Source organism: Salmo salar, chromosome ssa15 (assembly GCF_905237065.1).
Source record: "Salmo salar chromosome ssa15, Ssal_v3.1, whole genome shotgun sequence".
NCBI classification, from domain to species: domain Eukaryota; kingdom Metazoa; phylum Chordata; class Actinopteri; order Salmoniformes; family Salmonidae; genus Salmo; species Salmo salar.
The window spans coordinates 66690732-66709012 of NC_059456.1; the positions used below are offsets into that span (position 1 = coordinate 66690732).

General features: G+C 42.1%; 2 protein-coding genes and 1 non-coding gene across 4 annotated transcripts in view; 2 read left to right on the top strand and 1 right to left on the bottom strand.

Moving 5' to 3' along the window:
• On the top strand, positions 1-1774 carry LOC106571951 (SPRY domain-containing protein 4). Its single transcript, XM_014145552.2, has 2 exons — positions 1-222; positions 710-1774. Exons 1-2 carry the CDS (start codon positions 90-92, stop codon positions 1249-1251), a joined length of 675 nt encoding a protein of 224 aa, XP_014001027.1. The 5' UTR covers positions 1-89; the 3' UTR covers positions 1252-1774.
• LOC106571948 (glutaminase liver isoform, mitochondrial) overlaps positions 1771-18281 on the bottom strand; it is a 26960-nt gene continuing 10449 nt past the window's right edge. The window contains exons 3-18 of one of the 2 annotated variants that reach the window (XM_014145547.2): positions 17021-17142; positions 12800-12929; positions 12340-12419; positions 11913-12076; positions 9156-9214; positions 6694-6726; positions 6112-6170; positions 5928-5994; positions 5759-5809; positions 5231-5407; positions 4653-4784; positions 4325-4417; positions 4076-4137; positions 3645-3721; positions 3371-3434; positions 1771-3084 (exon numbers count right to left, since the gene is read on the bottom strand). In XM_014145547.2, the coding sequence (XP_014001022.1) occupies positions 2928-3084; positions 3371-3434; positions 3645-3721; positions 4076-4137; positions 4325-4417; positions 4653-4784; positions 5231-5407; positions 5759-5809; positions 5928-5994; positions 6112-6170; positions 6694-6726; positions 9156-9214; positions 11913-12076; positions 12340-12419; positions 12800-12929; positions 17021-17142 (1527 nt within the window). In that variant the 3' untranslated portion in view covers positions 1771-2927. Of the gene's footprint in view, positions 3085-3370; positions 3435-3644; positions 3722-4075; positions 4138-4324; positions 4418-4652; positions 4785-5230; positions 5408-5758; positions 5810-5927; positions 5995-6111; positions 6171-6693; positions 6727-9155; positions 9215-10853; positions 11609-11912; positions 12077-12339; positions 12420-12799; positions 12930-17020; positions 17143-18281 lie in introns of those variants that run through there. The other variant, XM_045695953.1, reaches the window with a different exon arrangement.
• Positions 2148-2221, top strand: trnaa-ugc (transfer RNA alanine (anticodon UGC)). Its single transcript has one exon. It is a non-coding gene; the product is annotated as a tRNA-Ala (tRNA).

An 18281-nucleotide genomic window follows, 5' to 3' on the forward strand; every position in this document is an offset into this window, starting at 1 on the left:
ATTCTCCGGTGCCATAGATGGCGCCATTTAGCAAGAATCATAGTTTGAAGATTTACCACGAAGGAAATAGCTTTGTTGTGTGAGTAAAGATGGCGATGCCCCTTGGCTTGGGGCATTATTGTCGCTTGGCAGGACGAGTTAGGGGCGCATTGTCCCGCAGACAAACGCGTGGGACACTTCTTCCAGCGATAAGATGGTATATTACCCAAACGGCGGGCAATAGTGAGTAGAAACTTGAACTGCGTGTGGACACTGAGTGAGGCGCCCTTTGCCTTAGTTTCAGCTCATAGCAAACTAGAGGTCAGAGCAGGGGAGATTGCGTAATACGAATTCTGAGTGCGCTCGCGACCAGCTGCTTGTGTTGTAAATCTTAACGTGTAGACCTATTTTTGAAAGTTTCCATGCGTAAATTAACTTTTGTTTTGAAATCTGACATTTCACCAAGTTTACAGAATTTACAAGCTTTGAAAAGTTTGGTTACATCGTGTTTGGAAGGACTAGTAAACTGCATTTCAGCTTTCTTACCTTAGTAGCTTAAATACCCTAGTAGCTTAAATCGATTTGCTAGTAAATCACAACGTTTTAACATGTCTTACGTCATGTATGTCTCCACTTTCACCATGCATATGTATTTGCCCCTCTAGAGAACGTTCTGCAGTTGCCAATATCTATTAATCATTTTTGCTCTCTATTCTGCTTCTCGCTAAAGACGTGCAGTTTAAGCTGGACGACAGGACAGCCCACAGCAGTCTGGACCTCTTTAAGAAGGATACAGGTGTCATCTATCGGGTCCTGGGCCTAGACCCCAGCCATGTCCAACAGAACCCTGAGCGCTTCCGTGATTGGGCCGTGGTGTTCGGAGACGGGCGAATCACAGGTGGCCGCCACTACTGGGAGGTGACAGTGAAGAAGTCTTCAGAGTTCCGTTTAGGCGTGGCTGAGGAGGCGATGTCACGGGACGACTGCGTAGGCACCAACCGCTCCTCCTGGGTGTTCGGCTACGTACAGCGCAAGTGGTTCGCCATGACAACCAACCAGAGGGTGCCGGTGCCTCTGGTGGGTAAGCCTGATCGCGTGGGCATCCTGTTAGACTATGAGGCCGGCCTTATAGGCCTGGTGGATATCCCGAAGGCCAAGGTGATCCACAGCATGAGGGCCACGTTCAGGGGGCCTCTCTGCCCAGCGTTTGGCTTGTGGGATGGAGAGCTGCTTACACACTCAGGTCTGGAGGAGCCTGAAGGCTTGAAGTGAAGCAGAAGGATCTCTGGACTCTGATGGCAATATGGCAGGCAAGTGGATGGCAAGGCGAGAGGGGGCCCAGGAGCGGCGATGTGCATTAACTCTTCCAACTTGGTTTTTGTAAACTGAACACTTACAGCGGGCAGCACTTGAACATGTCTTTCAAATCTCCCATGAAGAGCAATGTTCTCCATCTGAATGTAAAGCTGAAGTTTATTTTCAACAGGGGAAGCAAGGAGTTGATCCAATCTGTAATTTCACTGCCATACAGACACAGCACAATAAGTTGTGTTTTTATTACCTCTCGTGTTCTTTTTTTATTTTTATGTGGAATAAATGGCAACAATATGTAGCCATCCTGTGTGTAACAAGAGATCATTAGGTACTGGGAATGTTGCTACTATTGCTTAATGTCTTGACATCCTCCATTATCTTGTCAAACTTGAATTTAACCAAAACCACGCCCTTTTGAACCTTTTGATATAATCCAATTGTGTGCTGAGATTGCATGCTGAAATAAAAACCGTTAGACATTTTCACTCATTTATTGACAGCAGCAAGCTTACATTGACAGTTTAACCTGAGGAAGCAGTCTAAAAACAGCATCACTTACTCCCAGTAAGAAACCCCTGGATGTGTGTGTCTTTGGTTTTATAACATATCAAAACAACAGTCATCTGAAATCAGTAGATTCATGTACATGTTTAAAAAGGAAACGCTGATGGGACACTGTCATACATGAATATTCATCAGTCTCAATCACTCAAAAGATCCCATTTAGACATGCCATTTCTATAGTTACATAACAGTTGTGTTTCTCTTATGTTGGGCCAATGAGTATTCACACCAAAGAGGAGAAAAGACCAGAAGCAAAATGATTGTCGTGGCGCATAGTTCACTCATATCTGGTCCCGTGTGGCTCAGTTGGTAGAGCATGGTGTTTGCAACGCCAGGGTTGTGGGTTCGATTCCCACGGGGGACAAGTACAGGGGGAAAAAATGTATGAAATGTATGCATTCACTACTGTAAGTCGCTCTGGATAAGAGCGTCTGCTAAAATGACTAAAATGTAAAAATGTAAATATCTTCTGACCTGCTTATGAAACTTCCTATTGAGGTAGATTAATATATTTCTAGATTTGTACAGTATATTTATAACCTGCCAATATGTAACGTTACAATGCTGTGTGCGTTATGCAGTTATAATGAATGTATAGTGGCATAAAATCCACTAACTAAATACTAACGTTGTAGCTTCATACATAATTAAACCATCACAAACCATTGTATAAATAAATACATTACAAACACTGGCAGCATATATACATAACATGTGCATCACACTGGCATTTTTAAGTGACGCGTAAGGACAAAGTGTGTGTGTACTTATAAAAAAAATTGCCAAGTTCACCTGAACTAGCAACTGATCACTTGTTGGTGCCATGTCAACATAAAACAGTGCTACAATGATTCTGTCCACTCCTGAAGACTCCTGAAGCTTTTATGTGCAGCAACATGGACAAAGAAAGTGTGCTTGGGACAGCACAATCTCTCACAGCGGAGTGCGATATGCTGCGGCAAACCCCAACCTTTATACACAGTGATGTTTGACCCTATCAAATATACTCGCTTACACCTCTTCACTAATGGCTGCATTTCGTATGGTTAGACACATCCAGTCCGTCTGGCTTAAACCACCACCTTCAATGTGTCTAACTTTCTCTGGTCTTCTGTTTCTGACTGGGACTCACTACTGCGTGGGTACAGCCGCTGGTACTCCGTCAAGACTGACACCACCCCGTCACAACCAAACTGCCTGGCGTCATCCAGGGGTGTGTTTCCCCACCTGATAACACAGAGAAAGATATGAGCGGCCAGGAAAAAGCTTTCGAAATGGGCTTACAGCTACTGAGGCAAATGTGGTGCGAGGCAAAGGGAAACAAGTGACAAATGAGACTCAGTTGAAGATATCATTCTAGCCCTTAACTATTCTGGTGTAGCAGAGTGATTTTAATGATCTGGACACTTTAAAAAGTCTCCATTATCCATGCCAAAAGGGCCTTTATTATGGAACATTTCTCAGAGACGTGTGAGTTATTAAAAGTGTCAGGCAGAGGCAGTGGTGTCCCTACCTGTCCTTTATATGGGGGTTCACTTTACACGTCTCTGTTAGGAAGATCACCGCTTCCACATTACCTGAAGAAACAGGAAGGAAGAATTCAACTTCAATATACGGTAATGCGTTTGTGCAACTAACCAGTGATGCATTTACATATCTATTGTCCACACAGCGACGCCATCCACTCAAATTAAACCATATCAGCCACACTTGAATTCCAAATGTGAACGATAAGGTGAAGTACATGTTATGTGGGAGTACAGTACTATCATAAATTATAGTGTCACCTTCAGCTGACGACACGTGGAGGGCTGTACGAGAATCATAGTCTTTCTCTTCCATGTCCACAGCCGAGAGAGCAAACCTAGGGAAGGACAGGAGCGAGATTAGGAAGAAAAGAAGAGTATAGCAAAAGGTTAATTGGAATGACAGATGGTTGAGACTAAGAGATAAGGGATTTGAGACAAATGACTTTCTGAAAAGCTCTATAGTAATTATATTGAAGTTAACCGAAATTGATTTGATACGAGGGGTCGTCTGTTCCATGCAGAACATACATTTAAATGTATTATGGGAATCATTTCACAAGTTTCTTCTCGTCTGTCTGGCGCCCAGCACTTGGTCATGAAAAGGCAAACTATAATTTCTTATAAAATCATTAGGACCGACTATAATGGTTTGAATTTATATAACTAGTCTTCCAGGATGCAGTCTTTACCTCCTCAGGGCAGAGACATCCCCACTGTAAGCTGCAAACATCAGGTTCACCACTGACTTGTTCTGAAGGGGGCAGAAGAAAACATCTCAATGATGGGCGATCAACATAGAAGAAGGCTATTGAAGTGCAGAGGTGTTTCAAGTGTTGTAAAGGAGACAACAGAAAACATGAATTTTCCAAAGAGTTTAAAATGTTAAAATAAGAAAAAATGAAAATAAGTATTTAGTGTGTACTCTATCCCTTACTTACTCTATCATCAAGTGATTGTCTGCGAGGGTCCAGCTTCCTTGCAAAGTGTCTCAGGTTGTCATAGTTATGGAAGTTGAAGAGAGAAACCAGCTCCTGATCAATCAGCAGATAGAATGGGAAAATTCAGACAGGAAAATAACCGATTACTCTACTATTCAACATTCTATTCCATTTGAATCTTCCATTTCTACAATGTCTCATACAGTTACAAAGTATACTTTCTAAATGTAAAAAAAACAAACAAGGCCATCACTGAGAATAAATGTCGACTGCTGGGTTTGCCAAAAACGTAAGTCATAGGTGATAGAAATTGTTCTTGTCTGTGTACCTGACAGAAGTGAATGCCTCGGACACTATTTCCGACACGGTCTAACGGAGGAGACCAACACATTATTCCCATTACATTAGGGACCACCAGTAGTACTGCACCAGAAACGCCAGACTTAGCAGGTAAACCCACCTGGAAAAAATAACAGGTGGAATGAAGGTTAGTAGGACACTTACAGCCAGGTGCATCTCAAATAGTCTAAAATAGATTCTTATCTTTAAGAAAAGCAATACAATTCAGTTGGGAACATAAGAGACATTGAAAACAATACAACATCCCCAGTCCTTAATCAACCCACACCCACGGCACCCATCCCACCCAACCCCACCAACGCATCACACCAAGACAGTACAAAACAAATAAACAATAACAGAAACAAAAAACAAAAGCAATAAATTCTGAAAAATAACAATAACTTGTCTCCTTTCATTTAACTACTTATCTGACAACATAGGATAGGTGAAAGCAATATTGCACATCTGAGATAAAGGGGAATGTTCTAATTGACCACATACTTTATAGTAGAATAAGATCACCTCGGGTCATTGACCTCTGACCTCTGTTTCTCAATAACTCACATGGAAAGCGAACTGGCCAGAGAAGTCGTACATTCCACAGGAATGCATGAGGCTCAGGGTGTTCCGAACGGCCTCCGCACTCAGCACCTGCTCGCCTGTGATCGGACAGATGCCCCCGTTGGCCAGTGTGGCAGCCATGACACTGCCTGACTCACACGTCACCTCGATGGAGCACAGCTGAGAGGAAAACAGAGAATAGTTGAGACCTCTGGTTTACTGTACAGGGTAGTACTTTAGTCGAATACAGAGTGTTTCCACCAGGGACAGAAACTCAGAGATAGATTCAATCCGTAGCGCTGAAGGTCTGCGCTATAGCTTGATTTAAATTTAAAGGCAATGTTCCCGCGTTTGCAGAGACTGCATTCATGGTAAACGCTGCATATGTAGGTTCAATCGAAAAATCACCTTTCAATTTCCATCGCGCTACAGCACAGACCTTCAGCGCTACGGATTGAATCTAAGCCTAGGAAAAAGCTAAAGACCTTCTTGGATTCAACAGCAAACTTCTTTAAAAATGTTTTGTCTCACCTGGAAGTAGAAGTCGAGGGCTGCAATCATATCTGCATTCTTAGGAAAGCACTGTCAGGCAAAATGAGAGAGAGGCCACAGTTTTAGATCACAATCAACATAGTCTAAGAGTTTAGGAATTGGTACAACTATTGGTAAGACTCCGTGAAGCTCAAACACCCAGACTCACTTTTTTCTCCTTCAGGTAGTAACCAATAGCAAAATTCCTATCTCCGGTCTCTTTCTCCGATTGGAAACTGTGAAGGCAAATACATATTACAAGCAGTTTATCGCACCACAAAGTGAAGTTACTGTATGGGCTGCAATAATGGATAATTGCATTTGCATATTATAACGTTCAATTCGACACTCACGTAGCGTTGCTGAAGCCCACATACTCTGTGCCGGCCATCTTCTTTAAGTACTCCATTACCTACGGTAAAAGATGTGTCAGTTGTGAGATGAAAGAATACACCGAGTGTACAAAACATTAAGAACACCTGCTCCTCCCATGACATAGACTGACCAGGTGAATCCAGCTGAAAGCTACGATCCCTTATTGATTGGGAGACATTGATTGTGTATGTGTGCCATTCAGAGGGTGAAGGAAAAGGTGCCAGGCGCACCAGTTTGTGTCAAGAACTGCAACACTGCTGGGCTTTTCATGCTCAACAGTTTACTGTGTCTATCAAGAATGGTCCACCACCCAAAGGACATCCAGCCAACTTGACACAACTGTGGGAAGCATTGGTGTCAACATGGGCCAGCATCCATGTGGAATACTTTCAACACCTTGTAGAGTCCGTGCCCCGACAAATTGAGGCTGTTTAGATGGCAAAAGGGGGTGCGACTCAATATTAGGAAGGTGTTCTTAATGTTTTGTACACTCAGTGTATAACATGTACATTGTTACTAATAAGACATGTCAGAAGTCTGAAATCTTAAAGGATACTCACATAATCAAACCTCTCTGCCTTGTTCGAGTTAGGCTGTAAAAAAAAAAAAAACATTTTAGTACAGTGTTCTTATGCTGTAGCATTTCTGTATTGACACTATGCAGAGAGCTTTTCGGCCCCTAGGTGGCAGTGTTTGTGTATTCTGGCACCTGTCAGACAGATTCTGGGTGGGCGTGTGGGGTACATTTAGTCACGGTGTCTGTCTGTCCGCCTGTCTGTCCACGTGTGGTAATGTGATGAGTATGACATGGGCTTGCAGCTCAGAGGCAGATTATTGCCCTGCTTAGGTTTCAGGGTCCAGTGAAAAATCAGCGCCAAGTCGTTAAGTCACCAAAAAGGGCACAGACTGGTACTTCCCCTTACTGCTCTGAGCCACCCTGTCCTGAAAGGTCAGAGATGATCTGAAACATTACTGTGACTAGTTGAGTTGTCCACAAGGAATAGGTTTCTTCTGATGTGGTGCAACCCATGGCTTACTGATTAGTAATATTCTGATGAAGTGTTCATGAGTAGGGACACGTTTTTCCACTCATAACTTCTGAGAGTTCTGCTCTCTCTGAAAGATCAACTGAAATTTGCACAACATTTATAAATCAATTGAATAAACTCTAAATAAAACGTGCTAGAGGTGCTACACTGACTTGGAAGAGTACAAGTAGTACAGTATGAGTAAACGACTATTAGCCAATTAAATAACTTTCAGCCATCTCTATCTGTTCTTGCTTCATGTACTTAAAGGCCCAGTGCAGTCAAAAAGTTGATGTTTCTGTTTTTATATATATTTCCACACTATGAGGTTGGAATAATGCTGTGAAATTGTGTACATTTTAAAAGATCGCTTAAAATTTCAGCCTGTTTTGGTATGATGGAGTTTTGGCCTGACTGGTGACGTCACCAGGTGGTAAATTAGTTAATAGACCAATAAGAAAGAGAGTTCCAAACCTCTCAGTCAATAACAGCTAGTTTTCAGTTTTCCCCGCCCCACTCAGACCACTCCCAGACAAACCTAGCAAACTTCTTGCATGAGAAATTGACTCTTCGTTAAGCCCAGCCCAACATTTCTTGATTAGCCAGGGGTGGTCTGTGTTTAATTTAATTGTTTATTAGAAACACAGTTTGAGATCATTGTGAGGGGATTTCACCATTGGTTGAATGGTGATGTGTTGTCCGAGGTTGCAACAGTAAACAAGGGGGGCGTGGCTTAGGGAAGGGTCAATTGCCCTTTGAAAATAAGCATTTTCTTTCTCTTTTTGACCATTTTAATTGAAAACAATCACAGTAAGGTACTTATTTGTTACCCAGAAATGATATGATATTGAGATAAAAACATCTGCATTGGACCTTTAAAGGACCCTATGTAGACATTTTAATTTCACTTTGTCATTATGGGGTATTGTGTGTAGATGGGTGAAAAAATAAATAATATTTAATCAACTTTGAATTCAGGCTGTAACACAACAAAATGTGGAATAAATCAAGGGTTATGAATACTTTCTGAAGGCACTGTAATTGTTACCCAGAAATGATATGATATTGAGATAAAACCGTCTGCATCAGACCATTAAAGAACCCTATGATTGTCAAAGACATAAAAAATAAACAAACACACCTTCTCTTCCCAGCTGTCTCATTGGCCCGACTCCCCCCGACAGTAACCCCCTCCCCCACTACTGTACGTGACCCGCATAGCCAAGAGGCATATCTCTCCAGTCAGCTGGTAAGGACAGGCAGCCAGGCAGGGAGAGAAAAACACAGTAGAATAGAGGTACATGTCTACATAAGGCAGAGGCCAGCCCTCTTTCCCCACTGCTTTAGCTGTTAGAATGAGGGCTATGCTGATTGATAGCGAGTCCGCTGGTGATAGCTTATTGACCTCTGTCCACACTAAATTGAGCAATTGGGGGAATTGGTCAATGATTGACTGTAAAGTCTGACCGTGATACTTGGCTGTACGAGTTACGACAGTTTTCCTGATTTCTTGTTGGACTGGATTTGGTGTATAGCAGTTTGCATTCATACAGTATATGCAAAGCAATGCTTAATCTGTGTGAATGTAATGTACTACTGATTTTGTTTCAGTTAGCGAGCAAAGAGTAGAGCTCTAATTCCAAAACCTCATGAAAATCTTATAAGAGATTATACAACGGGTGGGTCTAATCCTGAATGCTGATTGGTTAAAACCGCATTACAGCCGGTATCTATTCCACAAGTTACCACCGGCTAAATCTATGATGTTAAAATGCCTATTTCCTCTGTTCAATCTGACTGCACAATCTACTGTCTCATCAGCCCAGCCAGGCAATTTATAAACTTGATCTCCACTATAAAAAGTATCAAGACATTATCTCACATTTCTTTTAGAGTAAAACGCCTAACACCAGTGCCAATATATCCTCCAAACACCGGCTTCGAGGGCATTATCACTTAATTATAAACATCAGTGCACCCAGGAATCCTCTTACCTTGAGCAGAGAACTGATGACAATAGCCCCGGCATTCACCATAGGGTTGTGTGGTTTATCTGTCCAGAGAGAGGACAATGTTGTCACTGTCGTACACTCCACCACCACCATATAACCTAAAGATATGTCCACTAAAATAACTTCCAATAAGAAAGTTAACACATGCACGTGTGTGCCAGAGATGAACATATGTAACGGCACCTAGCCAGCTGAGAGGGAACCTGCAGATAAGATGTATTGACTTGCTTATGATCAGATGGCCTGTTCTTGCTTGTTCCTGCTCTATTGACTGTACCTACAGCTTGTTGCAATCATTGGTCAAGCTGATGGATATTTTCCCCTGTAGTTGCAGAGAGGTTGGCTCTCGTCTTGCCACAATTGTTTACTGAAATGTGTAATTGTTTGCTTCCACGGTGTAACATTGGAATTAACTACTTACTACCCTTACAACTGAGTTAGGTTAGATCAGGCGATAGTCAATGTTATCATTTGAGGGTTCAACGTAAGGAAGTTTTTCCCTCAGTACTCAGATGCATTCAAGTGTGGAGCATCTACATAGAAGTGGATAGAGAGACATGGGTCTTTCTATGAACTAGGGTACCACTGAGGATTTCCTACACTGGACAACTTGTTACAGTTGTTGATAAGTCATTAATAATAATTTCCTTTTTTTTTTCTTGTCATTTCATTGAGATATAAGGGGGATCATGGCTTTAAAAAATATATATTTAACCTTTATTTAACTAGGCAAGTCAGTTAAGAACAACTTCTTATTTACAATGAAGGCCTAGGAACAGTGGGTTATGACAGTGTAAGTTGTCATTATATCACATATAAGCATTAATCAGTTAAATTTGACATTGAACTTGAACCCTGTAAGAATCCTGGATCTAGCTGTCACAGTTGTTAATATAGGAGATCTCCGAAATGCAGCGTAACTACATGTTATGGGGCTGAAAACAGTTTTCATGGGTACACATGTCCAAAAATAATAAATGTGTCGCGAAATCGAATCCTTCTAACCGAAAGTCCCCTTACACTGATAATTAAAACCTAAAATCGGTACTGTCATTCACGTGGTTCTTGAGCATTTGGTGATTAGATATGCTGTGATATTTTCAAACATCGTCATCTGATCTAGGAAGGAATTTTCCGAATGACAGTCGAGTGACGAACAGCTGTTGTGATAGTGCATGCGATGCAGCAACAGCCCAAGTGCTGGAAAAAAAAAGCTGTTCGCAAGGAACGTCCAGAATATTTTGGTTCTCATTTGTTCAATTGGTGAAGACAGTTGTGCCTGGATCCACGTTGGATCTAATATCTCTAGCGAATTGAGGTTGATCATCTGTCGTCTGCTTGATTTACAACAGGGTCTCGTTAGATTTAACAGGGAAAGCATCAAGGTAATGTGTTCACGTTTTTGTGCCTTGGTTTGGACACCAAGTCTACTGTGCGCAATCGTGTAGGATAGACTATTGCGCAACACCCAAAACTAGTTCTATGGATTGTTCTGGATATAATGACAACAAATGACATAGCCTAGTGGGTTTATTGACAAAATGATCTGGTAATGAAATAACATGACAGATACATACTTTTATTCATGTTACAACTGCAATTTTAAACACAGGGGCTTGATGTTGCCTATTTGAAATTGAATTTGGAGCTCAGAAATGCAAGTACTGGAATAGGCCTTACCTTGAAAATCAGACATTTCCTCAATTTGGTGATTGAAAAGTCCTTGTAATTATTGTATCCAATTTACAAGTTCTCCTGCTCCCTTATAATTATCCGTAATTTCATTTTGTATCCGTTTTTGTGAGAGATGTGGCCACTTTCGTTTGTTTCCTGCGGCTTCAATTGAAGGGTGTCGCGCTACACTGTTGTGGTAAAACCACGTGCGGTTATTATGAGAACGACAACATCTAATGTAGGATTCAACTTGACTTTCCATACAAGTCCTTCAATTAAAAAAGGAATCTGGTTTTTGGTAACTTTCTCATTATAAAAACAGCGATGGTGAGATTCAAATGGTGAGATGAATGCTACTGCTACATAAGCTACAGAAAAATCGCCAAATTTACATCCAATCTATTAAGTCAGGCAATGTCCACATTATTCTCACATATTTTAGAATGTAATAGTAGCTTGAATATCAATGCTAGGCCTATTGTCTTTTAACGCTTTTTTTGTACAATTATACACATTATACAACTGCATTACATCGAGGTCCTTGAAAATTAGAAGAAAGTGCTTGACAAAGTCTCTGAAAGTCCTTGAATTTGACTTGCCAATGTCTGTATGAACCCAGCTTAAACGATCCTTAGTCCTAGGCCTATGTTGTTGGATAGGTGGAGTTATGGGCCAATTTGAATATCTTCACTTTTATTCCTCTAAGTTCACATGTGGAACTGCTTTAAAACAACGCATTTAAAAAGGTTGATCCCAATGTCACACATTGGCCCCAATATTTTTTTGAAAGATCCACGTTCTAGGTGTCTGAGTCTAGCAATACGCTCTAAGAGTCCCCATAGCAGAACCATTTTTGGTTCCAGGTAAAAACCCTTTTTGGTTCCGGGTAGGATCCTTTTTGGGTTCAATGTAGAACCCTACATACAACCCCAAATGGTTCTACCTGGAACCAAAAAGGGTTCTCCTACGAGGACAGCCGAAGAATCCTTTTAGGTTCTAGATAGCACCTTTCTAAGAGTGTAGACAGACAGGGTCAGGGTCAGGGTTACGGTAACAGTCTCTCACCCTCCTCATCCAGTGACAGCTGGTTGAATTTGAGTCCGCTGGGCTCTTTGCCCACGTAGCGATGCACATGCTCAGTGCCAATCTCGTGCACAGCGATGGCGTACTCCAGAGGCTTCACACATGATTGAAGACAGAATGGAACCTTGGTGTCACCTGCAGAATGTCTGCATCACGCCAGCAGGGCACAGGGGAGAGATCATGGGACAGTGAGAGGGAGGCTGAGGTGAAAGCAGATACAGAGGAGGATTCTACATGAACAAGTTAGGCAGACACTGACAAGGCAAGAGGGGGGGGACGACGACATGCGGACTGCCTATACAATGCTCTTCATTTCAGTGACATGGGATGTGTGTCTTAAGATGGAAACCAGTGGGGATAAAAGGAGACTCGGTGCATAGAGCAGATAACACAAATGCTGTAATCTCACCTCTGTCCATCCACGGTGCATAGTGACACCCCCCACAGATCAGGGCTGAATTTAGCCAGTTGAGGAATATAATCTGCCACCTGAGCAAAAGACACACAGACAAAGGAATGGAGTGGATAAGTCACGTGTCATGTATGTCAAAGGCAGGTATGTACAGTACGTGTGTACAGTATATGCATGCATCTACGAATGTACAATGTGTGCATGCTTTTATTCAGTGCGCGCTTGTCAGTGAGCTTACTTTAGCATGGTGCAGTGATGTAACCTTTTCACAGTGTCCAAGCGAATGTTTTTTTTAATGCGTGCAAGCAAATGTTTGGTGGTGTGCTAATTTTAGCATGTCCTCATATGTGAACGTGAAGGTGTGTATGTGTACAGTATGTGAGAGAACGTTATTAACGTGGGAATTAATGTGTGTATAGTGTAGCCCACGGACCAAAGGTTTGAAAGCAGAACTCACGTGTCCCCCAATCTGCCTCTGAGTGCTGTAGTACAGCTGGTTGATGTTGGATGCAAACGCCTCAAAGTCTGGGATGATGAACTTCCTCCTGAACGCCTGGGTCAGCAGCAGGATGTTAGCGCCCACACACCTGAAACACATACATAAATATCACACATCACATATATACACTTTGTGTGAATTTAAATATGCTCTCTCTAATTCTCTCTTTCTCTCGGAGGACCTTAGCCCTAGGACCATGCCTCAGGACTACCTGGCATTATGACTCCTTGCTGTCCCCAGTCCACCTGGCCGTGCTGCTGCTCCAGTTTCAACTGTTCTGCCTGCGGCTATGGAACCCTGACCTGTTCACCGGACGTGCTTGTTGCACCCTCGACAACTACTATGATTATTATTATTTGACCATGCTGGTCATTTATGAACATTTTAACATCTTGACCATGTTCTGTTATAATATCCACCCGGCCTTCCAGAAGAGGACTGGCCACCCCTCATAGCCTGGTTCCTCTCAAGGTTTCTTCCTAGGTTTTCGGCCTTTCTAGGGAGTTTTTCCAAGGGAGTTTTTCCTAGCCACCGTGCTTCTTTCACATGCATTGCTTGCTGTTTGGGGTTTTAGGCTGGGTTTCTGTACAGCACTTTGTGATATCAGCTGATGTAAGAAGGGCTATATAAATACATTTGATTTGATTTGATTTCTATACTCACTGTGGCTCAGTTGGTGGAGCGTGGTGCTTGCAACGCTAGAGTTGTGAGTTCGATTCCTGCTGGGGTCAGCCGTACAAATGTATGCACACACTATGATCAGTCACTTTAGATTATTTTTTTAATAGTATAACTACTGTATTAGCACACACAGTGTCAGTGACCTATAGCACTAATACAAGGCTGTTGACTGTTATGCAGTGTCTAGGAGTCAACAACCATGTATCACGGCTAAGTGACCTGTAACTGTGGAACAGATACACTACTGATCCTATGATGAAATCCTAATAAAAAACTGGACCCCAACTGTGACCAAATTAGACGCTGAGAATAGACAGCCTATCATATTGTAGATACACACCTGCCTTTAGCACTAGACAAACATTGCGCTAAGTTTAGTAAGCACTGACGTGATCCCAAAGAACGGCATTGAAATTGCTCTCATAGCTGTGATGAGCTGAAAGATCCGTCGGGGCTTGTTAATACGCAACTTGGTTTAGAGTTTGGGCCACTGGGGAGGCGAATAGAAGGATCGCATCATTTATAGAAATTGGATTTTTTTTTGTGGCTTATCGCTAGTGACCACCTCAGAGTGTTCCACAGAAGGAAAGACCAATGTCTCATCACAACACATTCTTATTCTGTTCTACATGACATTCTCTCTGTGTGTGTGTGTGTGTGTCTGTGTCTTTGGCCCTACTTTAGAAACAATACCAAGCACAATACCAAATCGCAATCTAAGATTTACAAAGGGACTGTAGATATGCAGTATTCAATCACTGGAATATAGTAATTCAATGTAAGAAGAAGTCTACCAGACAGGACTCAGTGACCCGCTACTGTAGCAGGCCAGTGTCTGAATCATCGCTGCATTCATTAAGTTAGCTTTGCCACTTAGGAAGTAATACTGTTTGGACAGCAGTCTAGAGCCCATCAGACCTCGCTGATAAGCTGAGCTAATACAACCAGCACTGTCTGCAGTTCACCCACTGCGCTGGCCTTTCATTAGCTCCTGTCTAGCCTTAAGCCCTGCACAAATGTCATACTCTGTTCGCCAACAATTCCAGAACTATCGCTCTCCCTCTCTCTCTCTCTGCATTTTTTACGTTTACATGTGCATCAGTGAGGATCAGAGGCAGCTGTCGTCCATTAAAACGACAGACGCGGTCCATCTGTCTTCGCCTTACATTAACCGCAACAGAAACACTACTATACACCCACAATCAAAACATCCCTTCCATAACAAATCTCCACCTGTCCACTGTAGAGGTATGAAGAGCAGACACAGATACAGACAGAGAGAGTGGAAAACAATAGTCTTGGAAGTTTCTTTGGTGTGTGTGTGTGTGTGTTTTGCCAAATCAGCCAGAAGAATGAGAATACTCGATGTGGGATAGAGAGACACAATACATCATTCAAACTTTCTGAATTAAATAATCATAGTGTTTACTAGTAAATACTCTCTCTAAACCATCTCACAAGAGAATATATATGATAAAATGGCAAAGTAAGGATATATCCATTCCATCTTATCCCAAATCATTAGAGAAAAGAATAGAATAAAAACTTTATTGTCCATCCAGGATGGACATTTTTCCATTAAAAGAATCACATACATTCTCACATCATACACATTTAAACCAGTCAGTCCACCATGTTGCGTATACTAACAACAGAGGACATTAATACATTCACTCACAAACAGCCACTGTCCCAACTGCACTAGATAGATAAGTACATATACCGATACAATTTACTTTACATTTAGTAGTCCAACAGCACAAGGAACAAATAAATGTTTGAACACGTTCTTCTTGGCCATGGGCATTCTGAAGCGCTGGCCAGAGGGAAGCCTCTCAAACTGAGGGTGTAGAAGGTGGGAGGGGTCGCCAATGATAGCCAGTGCCTTCTTTTTGGTTGCCTTGTGGAACAGAATGTTCCACAATGTGCCTGCGGTCAACCAATTACTTTGCTGGCTGTGTTTACTATGCTGGTCAGTTTGCTTTTGCCCCTCACGCTCAGATGACTATACCAGACTGTCATATTGAATGTGAGGATGCTCTCCACCAAGCTGCTGTACACCCTCTCCAGGACATCCTGGCTGACCCCAAACCCATTTCATTTCCTGATTAAGAACAGGTGTTGGCTTGCTTTAAAAAATAAATAAAAATACAACCTGCATTCTCTGTAAAACTCAGATTGTTATCAATTTGTGTCCCTTGGTATTTTAAACTCTCAACCACCTCCACTGGTTGGTCATTCAGAGAGAGTGGTTGGGACATTGGTAAGAATAGTAGCCCTTTTCACTCACAGCTCCTGTCATCCTGTATACGGGTTGAAAACGATTTTGCCATTGATAAGCACCCAAATTGGAACCCAGTGGCTGTACAGTAAAATACTATACATGACGTCAGAGCTTAGGTTCTCCGGTTAACAGCGTTGTATGGGTTTTGACTGAGCGGTTCTAAACTTGAGCACCGCGCACAACAAAAAGATTCCCCCATCCCTCCCGCTAAATTGGGCTAACTTTTGCACATTTGTTGTCGTCTGAGTGAGGGGAATGCTGTAAACGCAGAGGAGTCGATGTGTTCTGAAAGATGAGATTTCAATAAATATATCACTTTGATGTCACACAAGCAAACCGCACACCCATATGGTCCAAACGTACACTTCACATTTCTATATTTGAAAACATGTAATTTACACTATCAACGTTTATGATTGCTAGGTTTGATCCACAGTTACAAGGATGACATGCGTTACACCCTGGACAGAATGGGCCGGCATTTGTCGTACTGTGAAGAAAATTTGCAGCAGAACACGCACTTGAACGCACGCCATTCTATGCACAAAAAAAAAGGTACAATCTGTTAGTCTGAAGTGCCTTTTAAAAGCCTAACCATGTATGATCGTATTTTATAACTTAGCTAGTCATGTTGGCAATAGAATAAACATTCAAATTATTCCCACCTGACTCAAATGGACCGTTTTTTGGATTGTGTAAACAACAACAGTAATTGTGTGAGAGTGGGGACGCAGTGCTGTATTACAAATAAAAAAGTACAAGTGTGCTTGATTCAGTTCCTCAACGGCAAAGCTAGGAGAGCTCAAACAAGCACCTTCTAGTTGAAGGCTCTTTCCTCGAGTCATAAAAGTGCATTGAAATTACTAAGGAACTGTGCAAAGTTTGGAGAGGTGAGTGGCCACACCAGTTAGACCTTTTACTCAAACCCTTGTCATCTTTTTTCCTTATCTTGCAACTACTTCAAAATGTATGTTACTGAATGCATCTAAAGTATTTTGTTATTGACAAATGCTGTGAAAAGTACCGTACGTGTAAAATGCACATACAATCAACAGTGTAATTTTTGGGGGATTCAGTCTTGTGTCCTCATCTTTGGTCTGATCATTTCCCCATAATCTCCAAAGGGTTCCCTTTCAATTTCATGCATATTCTTATCCATATAGGCCAATTTCCATGAGTGTAAGGGGTTAACGTGAAAATAGAGCATTGCTCACTTCCTGAAGAGCTTCTGGTCCATCATGACTGTTCCGGCAGAGTCCTGCATTGACTGGCGCAGCTGACGCATACAGTCACTCAGCCTGGGATCCGATGTCAATAAACCTGTGCTCCTCAACGCCTGGAAGAAGGAGAGAGGAACATTTACAAAATGAGAGTGAGAAAGAGACAATTAGACCGAGAGAAATGAGAAAGAAATGAGGGGGGGGAGAAAGGGGAATGGGATTGTGGTGAGCTGATCAACACTGACACAGCATCTCTAGGGTAGGGAGGTCCATATTTGAGCTCTCTCAGTAGACTGCTGAGCTAACCCCCATGCTGGTCTTGCAGATGCTGGGCCTAATAGAGTCGATATATATATTTGTACATAATGATAAGGACATGTGTAGTACATTAAAAGGTTAATAATAATATAATTACTTTTATTTCGTTTTAGAGAAAACTGAGGATATACAGGACTACAATAATTGTTTTAGTGTGTCATATTCAATACCTGAATTGGATCCAACCCTGTTTCCCATTAAGTGAGCAGCCACAAGGGTTCAAGCAGTCCTGTAAACGACTCTGTAATGGAGGAAGGCACATACTGTCCCTGCTGTATTGGAATCAGTGGTGTAGAGGTTTTCGTTGCCCACCTTTGGCGGAAAAATGCATTAAAACGGGAGCATGACTTTTTTCACCGCAACCAGCGATCAGAGTTTATCCACCTACTTTATTTTTTTTCACCAGTACATCACTGATTGAAATCCCTCCCCTAAGCCAACTTCAAGTCATTCTGACATCTATATGCAACAAGTGTGCCTATTTCTGGGGCATCATATGCTGTGACAGCAGACTTGCCTCCTGGGAGGGTCCGGAAGGTTATTTTCAAGCCTGAGTGTCTGATCAATGCATTAATGAGCAACACACACACTGCTTCACTGAACTGTTGTGTTTAATTATCACATGTCAATACTTCACATTGGGCAGTGGCTTTCATGAGAGGCTGATATCATATTCAGACATACTGTATAGGACAGCAACATTCAAAGCTATATTTACTGGGGGAAGTACAGTGTATCTGTAATTTATGGCAGAAGAAATGATGACAGAATTGTACAGCTATTGAGATACTGAGAAGTTAAATGAGAGAAAGTACTTCAATGAAACTAGTTAAGAAACAGAATTGCTGGCCTCCCGAGTAGCACAGCGGTCTAAGGCACTGCATCGCGGTGTTGAGGTGTCACTACAGCCTGGGGTTGTAGTGACGGGCTGTGTCAT